This window comes from Pelmatolapia mariae, linkage group LG18, assembly GCF_036321145.2.
Source record: "Pelmatolapia mariae isolate MD_Pm_ZW linkage group LG18, Pm_UMD_F_2, whole genome shotgun sequence".
Taxonomy (NCBI): Eukaryota; Metazoa; Chordata; class Actinopteri; order Cichliformes; family Cichlidae; genus Pelmatolapia; species Pelmatolapia mariae.
Window position 1 is genome coordinate 25969695 of NC_086243.1, and position 13886 is coordinate 25983580.

Consider the following 13886-nt stretch of genomic DNA (forward strand, 5'->3'; position numbering starts at 1 on the left):
AAGGCGCACATGTGTATTTGTTTTTGCAGCCGGGCTGCCCAGGTAATGGAGGAAATGAGTTTGCCGACTAGAGAAAAATCAACCGAGAGCGTGAGCGAAGGTTACCAAAGAAAAAACGATGATGGTTCCAATGCCGGAGAGCTTGTCGAACGGAAGGGCCATAGAAGTTCCGTAGTGTCAAGGTATTTCGGCTATTTCAAGTCTGACAAAAAACAGAGTAGCGCGCACTGTAAATTGTGCCGAAAGCAAGTCTGGAAAGACAATAAACCGGTGCATGCTCAATCAATCATGCTTTGTCAATTTGATATTGACAAAAGTTAGTCAATTTTGTCTGTTCTTCTGTAAAACGAACTAAGATTTATTTTTAGAATTAAAATTTTGTTTCTAAGTGGAATTGACAATTTAGTAGTCTGTTTTGTTTGTTCTATTTTGAAACTTAAACGCTTTAGCGGCTGCCTTTTGTGTAGTTTGCAATATTTGCCTTTATTTATCTGAAACTGAAGTCTCATGTTCCTTAAGTACATCTACCCTGTTGAACTTATTATGGGAAATAAATATTTAAATCAAAACAAGCTGCAGATTATTTCACATTTTACTTGTGAGCAACGGCACATTTAAATCTTACAAATATAGTTATTTGGCTTATATCGTGATATATATCGTTATCGCCTGAAATGAAAAAAACATATCGTGATATGAAAAAATCTTATATCGCCCAGCTCTACAGGATGGTTAATAGAAAAAACTCAAACATGCTATTTTCTTCATGCACACTTATACAATCAGCTGATTTTACTTCGCATGCAAGGAGGAGGAAACTGTTGGTGCGGTCTGCAACTTTTGAGGAGTGCAGATATCAACATTTTTGTTACTGCACGAAACAACGAGAGCGTGATGATAAAGTGCAAACTGTGTCCAGGACAGAAACAGCTACATTACGCTGCATAACACACAATACCAACTGTTTTCAATCATCTGCACAGACAGCATGCCAACACAAAGCTAGCAAAAAACCCAGAGTGATGTTTAAGTTAAGTTCACACCGACCCCAACCCTGCATCCAGAGCCTGATCGTCAACAGGTAACAAAGGCAGCGATGAGCAGACAACACGGTCAAAAAGTGGAGATTAAAAATGACAGCAAAATTGTATGACTGCAAAATGACTGTGTGGTTTACATATCATACACGTGTGGGATCATGATATTTTCCTGTAGTTATTTGAATGGGAGAGCCATGAAAGCAGAACAAAACACAGAAATGAACAGGAAATGAACAGGAAATGAACAGGAAATGAACAGTAGGTTTCTCGGGTTCGGATCCGGGAAAACTGGGTTTGGTCAGACAAAACTTGTCAACAACAGCAGTTTTAATCATTGATTTATCATTTAAATGATCTATTGTTATGTTAGGTCAAGTTCCAGTTAGTTTGTTTTTTGGTCTTGTATTCTTGTATAATCTTTCCTTGAGCAATCCATTGTCTTCTGATTGATTTAAATGAATCCGTCAAAGTAGCTGGAAACAGATTGTACCAACCAGGATAGTACCAACCATGCCAGTCAGTGTCCTTTTATCACCATGACGTGGCTACATTTCAGTTTACACCGTGAGTTACCATGTAGGTTTCAGAAGGGTCTGTGGTTACACCAAATCTATTATGACACATAGCTATAAATCCCTAGTTGAATAAACAGTGTAGGTATGTCATAACCACAAAGCTTTTTTAAATCCTACACCGTAACGTGACATAAACTTCACTAAAAATTATGGCTGGGAGCGGCATTGGCCATTTGTAAAGGCTACATCATAAGCTCTACATGGAATCAACAGAGGTCTAAATTAAGCCCAACAATGGTCCAGAGACCTGTCATGGGGCAAAAGGTCGACCATCCTCACGGCCCTGAATCGGACAAGAAAATGAATGACAACACTGAGCTCTCCATCTGTGATTAAAAATGTCCACTTTCTTCTGACAATCTATAGACCAAAAAAGCTTAACTGACAAACCAGATACTTTGAAAATATCTTTAAGAGTTAAGCAATAACCATTTTAACTAAATATCTGTTGGCTTGACAGGAAAAAAAGCTGCCCATACTATCACTACCTTCACAATTCAAGCCTAAATTATAACTTGGGAAAACCAATCAGTATAATTAGTTTAGTTTAGTTAGATTCATTAAGCAACATTTTAAAACACTCTTTGCTTCTGAAACTCATAATCCCTAAATTTTCACTGTCAGCTAAGCAAGCTTTAACCTGCTGAGCAGATTTCAGACACTATGTTGTGGTTCCCAAACTTTCTCAGGTATACACCACTTCAGAAGTTGAAAAAAGGTTATTTCTCCACACCTTACAGTTTTTTACTAAATCCTTTACATCATTAATCATTTATCTTAATTTCACTGTATATTTTCAGCAGACTGTCCATGCCCTGCACTTTGAACCACTGGACTATGTGTAGAACTCTGGAAAGCGGTGGTCGATATTTTTCATGATATTCCTATATTTCAAGAAGTTATTTAAATCATAAAGACAATACCTGCTACTGTCATCCTTTATTAAGAGAAATCGGTGTGTAGTCCCATTAAAGAAGTTCCAAACGAAGTGAAATCTGCTTCTTGTGAAGGACGTCAGAGATTTGTTAACTTTCCCTCAGCTCACGTGATGTGAACACCTGGACATGTCAGGAAGGATGTTGTGTGCACAGCTGGCTGGCCTGCTGATGCTGCCATTTATGTATTTATTTATTTATTTGCTTGCTTGTTAAGTAAACACAAACATGGGTTGAAAACAAAACTCAAACACAGGAATCTGCTTCCATCATATTTGCACAAGGCCCCCCAAAACACACACAAAAAAACCCAGCAGACAGGAACCAGAGGAGGGTTAATTGCCTCCGCCGAGCATCACCGCTGCCACATGCAGCTGCCCGGATCACGTTTCAGCGCACATCTGCTAAAATGCACACTGGCGGAAAGCCGGCCACGTCTCAGCCTCCTTATGTGCGTTTCCTCCTTTAATGACAGCAGCATATGAGTAAGAGAAACCCCCTCTTACCTTCCACATCCAGGCCATTCTTATTTCCACGGAGACAATGGTGGACCGCCTGTTTTCTTCAGCCCCTAAACGCGCTCAGCACCTCCGTCTGCAAGCACGTTTCCTCACGTGCTCATCACAGGAGCAGATGCGGGTGCAGTGCGGTGGTATGCGGGGATCGGCTCCATAAATGTTGGAGTGTACCGTTATTCGTCTCCTCTCTCTGCTTTTTTTTTTCCTCCCATGGAGCTGCTGGGACCTGCAACGACGCCGCGCTGCTACTGGCCGGCTGAGACGCGTAGCCCCGCCCCGTGTGCGTCATGTGACCGCCGCTGATGCCCTGGCGTTTTACAACATCAGGAACATGAGGACGAGGGGAAACAATAATAACAGAGAGTGCTGTGTGTTGAGTGTAGGCAGAGACGGATTTTAAGGTTATGCAGTACCGCGCAAAAGTACCGCCCTTCATTTCTTCATAATTTGCTTCCAAAGAGCCAGACTCGTTTTTCAAAGTGGTCTTGGATTTTTCCAGACATTCCGATGGTCTTCCAAAGTTTTTTTTCTTTTTTTTTGGAACATGGGCTGTTTTTTCACTCATTTTTAGTCCAGTCCATCTGATCATTTTCAGAGGACTGTTTCTTGTTTTTTGCGGTTTTTGTTTTTTAATTAAGCCACTTAGTGAAAGAATCAATTTCAAATTGCATTTCTACCTCAGTATGGTGTACAGTGTGTACAAGTGGAGGATAAAAGAAGAAGTGACAGGCTTAAAAAATTATCTACTGCAGATAAACAGTATTTGATTGTCATGTTCTTGAGGAGAAAAAGTAAAAGACCTGACACAGGACCAGAGAAATGTATCCGGCCCTCCAGTTGATCCATATAGTGTCCAATAAGCCTCATTAGAAATGGTCTCGGTGGGAGAGTGGCAGTGGCATCGGGTCTCATGGACTTTTTAGTTCGCATTATTGTTAATGTACACAGAGGATGTCAGGAGGTGCATCAGTGTATACAGCCATTTGTAAAACACGGGGAAGGCTCTGTCATGGGTGTGGCTGCATTTCAGCCAGTAGTTTTGGAGATCTTGTCAAAATTGATGGAATTCTGAAAGTAGAAGAGCATCGTTAGATTTTGATCCAATCTGAAAGTCTTCTGATTGACAATGTTTTGGTTTTTCAACATGACAATGAAACACCGAGACACACTGCCAATAAAAGTAAAGCTGGATAGAAAAACACTAAATGAAACTTCATTAGTCATGGATTGGCTTCCTAGGAGCCCAGATCTCAAAATTATTGAAGCAGTGTGGGATCATTTTGATGGAGAACATAACAAAAAGTAGCCAGCATCCAAAGAAGAGCTTTGAATGTCCTTCGAGAAGCCCGGAGAACTCGAGACTTTTGAACAGTGCTGTGTTTAAACAATGTTACTGCCATAGATATAGTGTGAATCTAACTATATGTCACTTACTGTTGCCTGAAATTTGCTCAAATAAGTGTACTGGATGGCGTACACTGTTTGAGTTAAGACATGAGTGCTTTTCCAACCAGAGAGGAGTTGTTTTTGTTTTTATTTAATATCCCTTTTGAAACATAATGCAGTGAGGCTCCCAGGTAGTCTGACATTATTATTATGATGATGATTATTATTATTATCATATTAGAGTCAAGACAAATAAAGGCATTTTTTAGTCTTCTTTTGAGATATGAGAGCCGAACGTGACAGCTTAAAATGTCTGGCTAATATCAAGCTTAACCTGATATAACTATGCAGTCAATGAAAAATCCATTTATTTAAATTTACTGCTGGACTTAATAGATCAGATAATTTTCAGCAAGATTTCTGCTCATGTTCAGAACTGTCTGCACAATTACACTTTTACACATCTTTGATCTGTGTTTTGGATGCTTTTTACCTCAGCTACATCACTGAAGCTAACCAAAATGAGAAGGAAAGGGAGCATTATGCAAAGCGTTTATGAGTAACTTTACCATGAAACAGTTACTACTTTCATGAACTTGGTGATATGATGTGGTCCTGAATTATATCTAATCTATAGAAAAAAGTGCTGTCAGTCATATTCACTGATATTTCATTTTTTCTCATCTCTTTCTCTGTTTTCCTCTTCTGAATTCATTAAAGTCAAAGTATAGGTGAACAAGTAATCATTACTGTACAAAATCAGAGTAAAAATACATATAGACAACTATTTATATTCTGTGTGTTATTAACAGGATGGCAATCTTCATCTTTATTTTTTAACAAAAGAGTTATCTGATACCAATACTGGGTGTTGTTTACCTTTGAGGCACACTAATCTGATCAGACAATATACTCCAGTAGTCCTTGAAATTCAAAAAGTTCTAAACTGGTAAATTGTAAAAAATCAACATGTGATTTTACCAATGCCAAGACAAACAAAATTAAAATTGAATCATAAGTCAGGCAGAAAGGGGCATAATGATAACACAGTGCACCATTGTGAGAATTCAGAACTTAGTAGGCAGGAAGATATTAAAAATCTAATCTGGGATTTTAATGTGAGGTTTTCAACATTTAAACTGATTTATTTTTCTTTTTTTATTTAGCTGGCTCTGTGAACCCTAAACACAGCTGTTACCTTTGAACTGGCAATACAGGTCAAATGTGCTCGAGGGCCTACAGCTGGACTGCAGCTGATGGGCCCTGGAGCTGAGGGTGGCCCAGTTTAAACTAAAATAATGACAAAGTCAATGTTAATTCAATTCCATTCATATCATTTTGGTTTAGTTTTACTAATATAAATTCACATTCACAGCCACCTAAAGACACTTTATATTGTAAAGACCCTACAGTATTAGAAAGATGTTTAAAGTCCATTTGTCTCATTAACGGTGGATCTTAGAAGGTTAACCAAAGCTATAGGTAACTGAGTATGCTTTCAATCATTTAAGGATCTCACATGTGTTAATTCACTTGTGCTTTGCTTTCCATGTCACAATGGTCTGCACAGGTCATAGTGATGTAAGTTTCATTCAAGGATATAAGAAGCGTGTGGATGTCAGTGCACAGTGAGGTACATTTTTCTTCAGCCACTCCTTTGTTACCTTGGTTTTGGGTCATTCTTATGCATGAAGACCCATCCATGAGTCATCTTCAGTGTTTTGGCTGAGAGAAGGAGGCTCTTGTTTAGGATTTTGAACCCTTAATAGAAAAACAGCTGCAAAGCATAATGTTTCCTCCTCCGTGCTTAAGTGTGGGGGTGGTGTGATTTTGGTTTCATCTGACCACAGCAGTTTCTCTGAGTCTCTGGCAAATTTAAGATAGTTCTGTACATGTTCCTTCTTGAGCAGAGGGACCTTGTGGACCCTGCATTGTGCGTTACCTCCCAGTTTTGGGCTGATCCGCCACCTTTCTCATGATCATTCTAACCCCATGAGGCAAGAACTTGCATGGAGCTCCAGACTGGGGGCAATTGGTGGTCATTTTTATTTCTTTCATTTCCAAATAATCACACCAATATTTGTCATTTTCTCACCAAGCTTCTTGCAGATGGTCTTGTAGTCCATGCCAGCCTTGTGCAGGTCAACGGTCTGCTTCTTGATGTCCTTTGACAGCTCTTTGGTCTTTCCCATGATGGTGGAGGGGGAAAAATCATTGTGAGGACATGTGTGCACAAATATACACAAAGTAAGCTGCAATCAGTAAGAGTATCTGTAATTGACTAACTGTATGACACACAGCCAGTCTGGGAATTCCGGTTGAGTTATTTCACTCACTGATATGCAAAGCGACTTATATCTTTTATGTAATGTATTTTTTTCTGGATTTTTGGTTGATATTCTTTCTCTCTCTCTGCTAAAATGAAACTACTATAAAAATTAGAGACTGTTCAATACAAATTCAACAGGGGATTCCCCCACTGTGTACAGACACCCGCACAGAGTCCTCGCTCTTTACATCCAAATAATTATTTCCCTCACTGTACGTACAACTGCTTAAAAATTGAGACAGACCCCATACACTCCCATATAAAAAAAAAAAAAAAGCTTTACCACCCCACCACCACCCCCTTCAACACAGCGGCACAGTGTTTCTTTTTTCTATTTTTAAACCCATTTAGGAGTCACCACAGCAGATTATCTCCTTCCTTCCCTATCCCCTGCATCTTCTGTCACACAAATCCTCTGCATCTATGAACTTTCTCTGGGTCTTCCTCTTTTCATCCTGTCTGGCAGCTCCAACTTCATTACACCCGCCATCCCTCCTCTGCACATGTTCAAAACATCTCAGACTTTCCTCTCTAACTTCTCCAAACGCTCAGTCTGAGCTGTCATGAGCACAATTACTCAGTGAGAGGGTTTGTACCGTTTGATCATATTTAGTGTTCAGTTGTACTGAGACACACAGGTGCACCTTGCTAACCAAGCCAGCTAGCCAGTGCTGATACTTTCCTGGGTCTGCCTTGTCATCCAAATAAAGTCACATACATCTTTAAAGCAAAGAAAAATGGCAAAAGTCATGCTGGCAATAAGTTTTCAAGCAGCAGAATACAAGCCAACGAGACAGCAGCATAAAAATAGATATACTTCTGGGGTGTTCATGTGTGCCCACATGCAGATTCATACTGCTCGAGTATAATCCTGACTTTGTCACTGATTGGCTTAATATTGAAAACTATAAAAAACTATAACATTTAAACCCCTAATGAACTTGTTGACAGATGGCATTCATCAACAGATATTTTATATTGGTGTTTTTTCTTCTACTAATAAATAATCAGATGTACTTAAATGTAGTAGATTTTTTTTTGCACATGTATATTTTCAGTACATATTCCTGATTAGACTTGTGTGCCTTTACTCAAATAACATTAAAAACACAGTAAAAATTGAAGTACTGCCACCATAGAGTTAAGGCTTCAATTTACATAGAGGGCAGGTTGACAACAGTTGGGAAGGTAAAAAGTTAAGGCTATATGTATTTCTTTCACGACAGGACATTTATAGATGCAATTTGTGTTGAAATATCCATCAGCCCTACTGTTATATTTTTGGGAGCTTATAATTTTTAAATTAACTGTGGGAAGAAGCTACGCTGAAACAAGGGCAATAAACTAGAAAATCTTTTTATGTTTGTTTGCAACATCAAAATACTTCAGAGGAAACACACTATATGGGGAGATGCATGAAAAAAAAAAACGTTTCTCTGACTCAAATCAACAAGCTCTTTTCTGGAAGCAGGATACTGAGTTGTACAAAGAGAGTATCAAGTGCAGTTTAATGTGGAGAAGAAGTCACGTTGGGAGAAAATCAGTGTTCCAAAAGATGCTTTCTTTTTATCTTGTCAGATCAAGATTAACCTCTGGGAACATGTTATCTTGTAAGAACAACATCCATATGTTGTTCTTACAGCAAGTCCTGCTGGAACACGATCGCCGTTCCAAAGATAGCACATTTTAATCTTGTGAGGATAAGATATTTTCTTGTGGGAATGCGATCAGTTTGTTGTGAAGTTATTGCAGTGTGAGAAAACAAGAACAGAAGTTGCAGGAGCAGGTCATTACATTACAGAAACAAGATCAATTTGTAGAAAGAATTATTGAAATGAAAATCATGCAAGTCTAGATAATCTTGCTGTGCTGTGGTGACAGCTCCTTCCATTTGCCACAGATTTGACATTTTCCAGTGTAGTCGTTCTCCCAGCGGGCTCTTTGGGCCAGCACCACCTTTTGTAAGGAGTGTCAGGAAAATGTAGAATAATTTAATTTTTCAAGTGTGTCCTCTGACTGTAATAAGTCTTTGGGGATGCAGCCACACTGCTGCCAAGTTTCATTTCACCTCACTGCATGATGCAGATGTTATTTAGCTCTTTTTTGCTTTGAGACTGGAGCCAGAGTCAGCCAGCCCACAGGATTGACTCATAAAATCAAATTCACAGCAACAATAAAAATGTAGCAAATAGTTAAAAACTTAAATCACCGTTGTGGTTGTTTTCTCTCCCTGTATTTTTACTGGGTGTTGTTTATCAGGCAGTTTCTTGGAGTGGACTTAATTATGTAAGACAGACACACACTTATTTTATGGCTATATCAGTAATGCTGAGAGAAAATAGTTTGTTTTTAAGCTCGCAGCTCTATTTGATTTGTTTTTCTTTTATAATTACAAAAACCTATGTGAGAACATTTTTGTTGTTTGAGCAAAGTCAAACTCAAGTGCTGATTTCACCTGAATGCAAAACTGTGGCATTGAAGAAAATTGATCAATTACCTCCAAGAGCAGTAATCAGTGCTGAAGTTGTGAAAGTTTCTAAATTAAATCCTGAAATATTGAAATATTGAGAAGTGAGCCAAATTAGATTTTGTCATTTTTCCACTTGTATCTTAGCTTTTTGTTGTTGTTGTTGTGAAATTCCAGCAAACAGGTGCCGTTTGAGGTAACACAAGGAGTTGAGGCTACCTCAGGATACCTTAAGAGTCTGTTACACAGCAGGAAAATTACAGTGACGCTGCTGGTAATGTCAGTGAGAACATGCAAATACCACACAGCATGCACACAGGTGACTGATGAGCTCGAACGAGGTCATGAAGGGACGAGGATAACCACTGAGCCAGTGGACTACCACTGTGTGAGGTCATTAGTGTGTTTGATTACCTTATTTTTAATCATCAATATTCCCATAATATTCATAAAGTCTTACTGTTTTATTAAGCCTTTTTTTTCTCTATTAGCCTTTTTATTGTAGTTCTGTGTTATTAGAATTTATTACAGGGCTCCACAAGTTACTCTTTATTTAAATAGTCTGGAGAAAGAAACAAGAGAATCATATTATTACCAGTAAAACAGATAGCCAAAACAGAAAACACAATCAAAAACAACCTGTGGCTTTTCTATGCAGTGTTTCCATGTTCTAGCTTGTCCTTGTGTTTGTTATGGATACCCTGGCTTCCCCCGACAGTCCAGAGGCATGCACTTCAGGTTAACTGGTGATTTTAAATTGGCCGTATAGGTGTGAGTGTGGCCATCTGTCTCTCTGTATTAGCCCAGTAATATATTGGCAGCCTGTTCAGGGTGTAACCCACCTCTCACCCCATGACAGCTGGGATAGGGTGCAGCCTAACTGTGACCCTGTACAGGATTGTGAAAGAGGATGGACGGATGGAATCAGAAAATAAAAAATTAAAAGGTTTTCAAGCTAACCATCAGTTACCAAAACTTTTCTCACTCAGAGTCAACAGCTGTATGTACTGTTGATCCCATAACAGTTTGTGCTTCTTGTGGAACAGTTTTTGCTCCAACACAGGGAATTTAATAAAAGTGATTGTGGAGCACCAGTGTGCTACTCACCACTTTTGGATGAATGCAACTTTGTGTGCTTATCCAATATGAAATGCAAGTTAAAGGGTGGCTCCTTTGACAGTGATATTGCTAATGTGCACCAGCAAGTAATCAGAATGGCACTTCCAGGGAGCCGTGCAAATGTGGCAGGAGCAGTGTATGGCTGCTGAAAGGGAGGACTTCAAAGAAAAAGGCTGAATTTAAATGAGGTTTTTGCTTTTTATAGGTGCAGTGGTGGAAATTTTTGATGGCACCTCATAAATTTATCATGTAACTCCAAAATAGTGGTATTCATGAACATGGATGGATGAAGGGCTTGCCGTTTTTACATTTTCTTTCATTATTACACATTGCCAAGAGATCGGTGAATAAGGAATATTTTTGAAATGAGGTTGCTTCTTTGTCGCATTTAATTCATACAAAATCACAGAGATGGACATGGCTGAAGAGTTTAGGTATTTGCAATGCTTTGCTACAAGGAAAAAAGTCACTAAACAGAAATGGCTGCAGCCAAACCCTCCAACAGAGGACCAATCGATGGCAGCTGTCAGCAAAATAAAGTATGGAGAATCTGACCTTTATCTTTAAGACTGCAATATGATAAAAAAAAAAAATTTAAAATGCTAAAAAAAAAATAGCTATATAGAGCAAACTTTTGTGGATTTTCCTCTAGTCACCTGAATTTAAACCTACTTAAGTCTATGAAAGCTAAGCGTTGGTGACATCCATAAACTGTATATTAAAGATGGACATTGTGACATTACACACTGGTTAGTGAAGTCCTGTTGTGCAAGCAGAAGGTGGGTGTTAAAGGTCAAGATCAGTCTGTGAGTGTGTGTGAATATTAGATAAAATCACTTGTACAAAAAATGTTTGTGTGAAAGTAATCATTAATGGGTGATTGAGGCATGCTGTATAAAGTGCTCAAGTAGAGTAGAAAAGTTAATTATTTAAGAATCAGTCCATTTATCCTCTACCATGATTTTCCCATAGACTTCTATTCATCTGATTTTTGCCGCCAAAGAAGTCGCCCCCTGCTGGCCTTTGGGGGCAATACAGGTTTAAGGCAATTCTGCACTGGCTTCTTTCAGAATCAGGAGCTATGTTAATCTTTTTACATACAGACAACTCAAAAAGATCCTCTTTGAGGCATTTTCACACCATTCAAAGACATTATGGATGATCAGGTTTGAATCATATGCTGCTGCCATCAAAGCAGAAGAGGGTAAAATAAATACAAAGATATTCTGAAATTAATGTTATAAGAGATTCTTTTTTTAACTTACCATTCATATTGTTAAGCTGTTATTTATTTTAATAAAAAAGTTTCATTTAACACGATGACCACACTGTGTACATCCATGCTGATGAGATACAATAGATCAATCCATATGATGACGGCCTGGTCAATGTTAACTACCTTCTGAAAATACCAATGTAAATAAAGTTGTCTCCTTTCAAAGAGTTTGCTTAAAGGGGATCTCAAACTGTTACTTGAATGAAATCCTGTCTTGCCAAGGTGTCACATACCTTTATGAGAGAAGGATTAAATATATTGTAGAAACCTCATTTTAAAAAGCCAAGGACACACAAACACAAGTTGTGGCCACACAACCATCAAATTTCAATTTAACCTTCTTTGACAGCACATATTTGGAGAGCTGATTTGGTTTGAGACATTGATTTTTATGTTCTTTCACAGAAACTCTTGGAAATATCAGAGAAAGTGATAGAAACTTGGCAAACATCCTGTCTGTCTTTCCCATCACGCTATTCTGATGCTGCCTTTGTGTTCCTCCTGCCTGTATGGGAGGCTGTAATTGAGTTCAGCTGCAGCCTGCCTCCCTGCCAGATGACATGACACCTTGAGTAAACAGAAATTTTCCAAGATGTCAGTCTTGTTTGCAAATGAAAGAAACCAATCTCAGGTTCTCTTTTTTTTTTAACAAAAAATATTTGATATACACCAGCTGCAATTACTGAAGCACAAACAAGCATGAATTCACGAGGTACAGACACTTGCTGCTAGAAAAGAAGCACACACCCACACCTATAAAACCCTCTGAGTGGGTAACCACAGCCTGCTGGTACACCTCACTTCTTTTGATTAGGTTCTACAGCATTGATTAAACTTCTCAGTTATTTTCGGCAGGTGTGAAGCAGGTCCTCTCAACAAATCAATAGCTCTATCGGGGATATCACCAAATCTCCTTCTTTCTCGCCGTCTCCATCTCTTCTCTTTTAAAGCTTTTCAAACAGAGCATGAAAAAAGTAACCCTCAAACGCTGGAAGTGCAACATCATGGATTAAAATTCTCAGAGTAGTGTGTGCGTGCCACTGAAAGAGAAAGTCAAGGTCATCTGCATCTGAAATTACCTCTGGATGATTAAGGGACTACGGATCATACTCTGTCACCTTTCATGATGTGATAAGCACCTATCAGTCTCGAGGAAGCATAGGAAGGTATCACTACACCTTCAAGTTAGAAACTGTCTCAGATGGGTGTCTCTGCTTTGTACAGTGGATCAAATGACCGACAGCTTCACCTTCAACTAGCAGCACGTGAACTTCCAGTTGACTTTCCAATATAGAAACAAAGTGTTTTGTCCCACTTCCACAGGCCTGATGTGTACAAACCAAATGCATGCATGTACATATTTACTTAGTATACTGTGCCATGGCCAAAAAAAATCCTCACATCAAGTCATATTTAAATATCCACCCTCAGCAGCAATAAAACTCTAGGGTTTCTCGCTTGTGTACTGATGGGACTGTGTGTTATGTTGGTAGTGTTCCAGTGTGGGCACACAACATGTTAAAATCCTACATGGATTTAGTCTGTGGTATGGATTTAGGACAGAGCTTAAAGTCTTCCCCCTTGCTAGCAGCTCTAGAAAGCTATAACATGATGCTGACATTAACACTAACAAGTTAATAAAACCAAAATATTCATCTCCTTAGCATGCTGGCATGTCAACGTTTGCTGTTCAAAGATTTTTGCTTTACAGGTACTTGGTTACAGACGTGAACTGCTCCACTGCATTTTTGCCTGATGATGGATGTAGAAGGAAGCTTTGTGATGACAGAGTTATTGCACTAAACAGGAATATGTGCAAGCGAAACTAACAAACAGCTGTGGAGATTTTCCACTCTGAACATTTTGGGAAACAAAAATCAGGAGGATTCTTCCTCTGAGGACCATGCATATCAGTACAAAGGTTTGTTCCAGTAAATCTGTTATTTTTATTTCTAAAACTCAAGATAATTCAGCCATCCAGATTGTATTTTTTCACTGAAGGCATTACAGCAAGAAAACACTAAACATTACTTTTGTTTCAACAGCATGGCATTGTGATAAAAGTCCAGAGGTTGGCCTCCCTGCAGATAAGGGCCACCCTATTAAAAATGTTTGCACCACCGTGAAACAAATAATATGACAAAGGAGATCAACTGAAATCCTGTCTCAAGCAAGAATATGGGGGAAAACAGCCAAACTACATCAATAGATATCAGCTCCCAAATGCTCACAGAGTGCTGT

General features: G+C 38.8%; 1 protein-coding gene across 1 annotated transcript in view; it reads right to left on the minus strand.

Annotated features, from left to right (window-relative positions):
- The window catches only part of st6galnac3 (ST6 (alpha-N-acetyl-neuraminyl-2,3-beta-galactosyl-1,3)-N-acetylgalactosaminide alpha-2,6-sialyltransferase 3), a 102355-nt gene extending 99070 nt beyond the window's left edge, over positions 1–3285 (minus strand). The window contains exon 1 of the mRNA XM_063461622.1: positions 3057–3285. Within this exon, the coding sequence (XP_063317692.1) occupies positions 3057–3074 (18 nt within the window). The 5' untranslated portion in view covers positions 3075–3285. The remainder of the gene's footprint in view (positions 1–3056) is intronic.
- Between the last annotated feature and the right edge of the window lie 10601 nt (positions 3286–13886).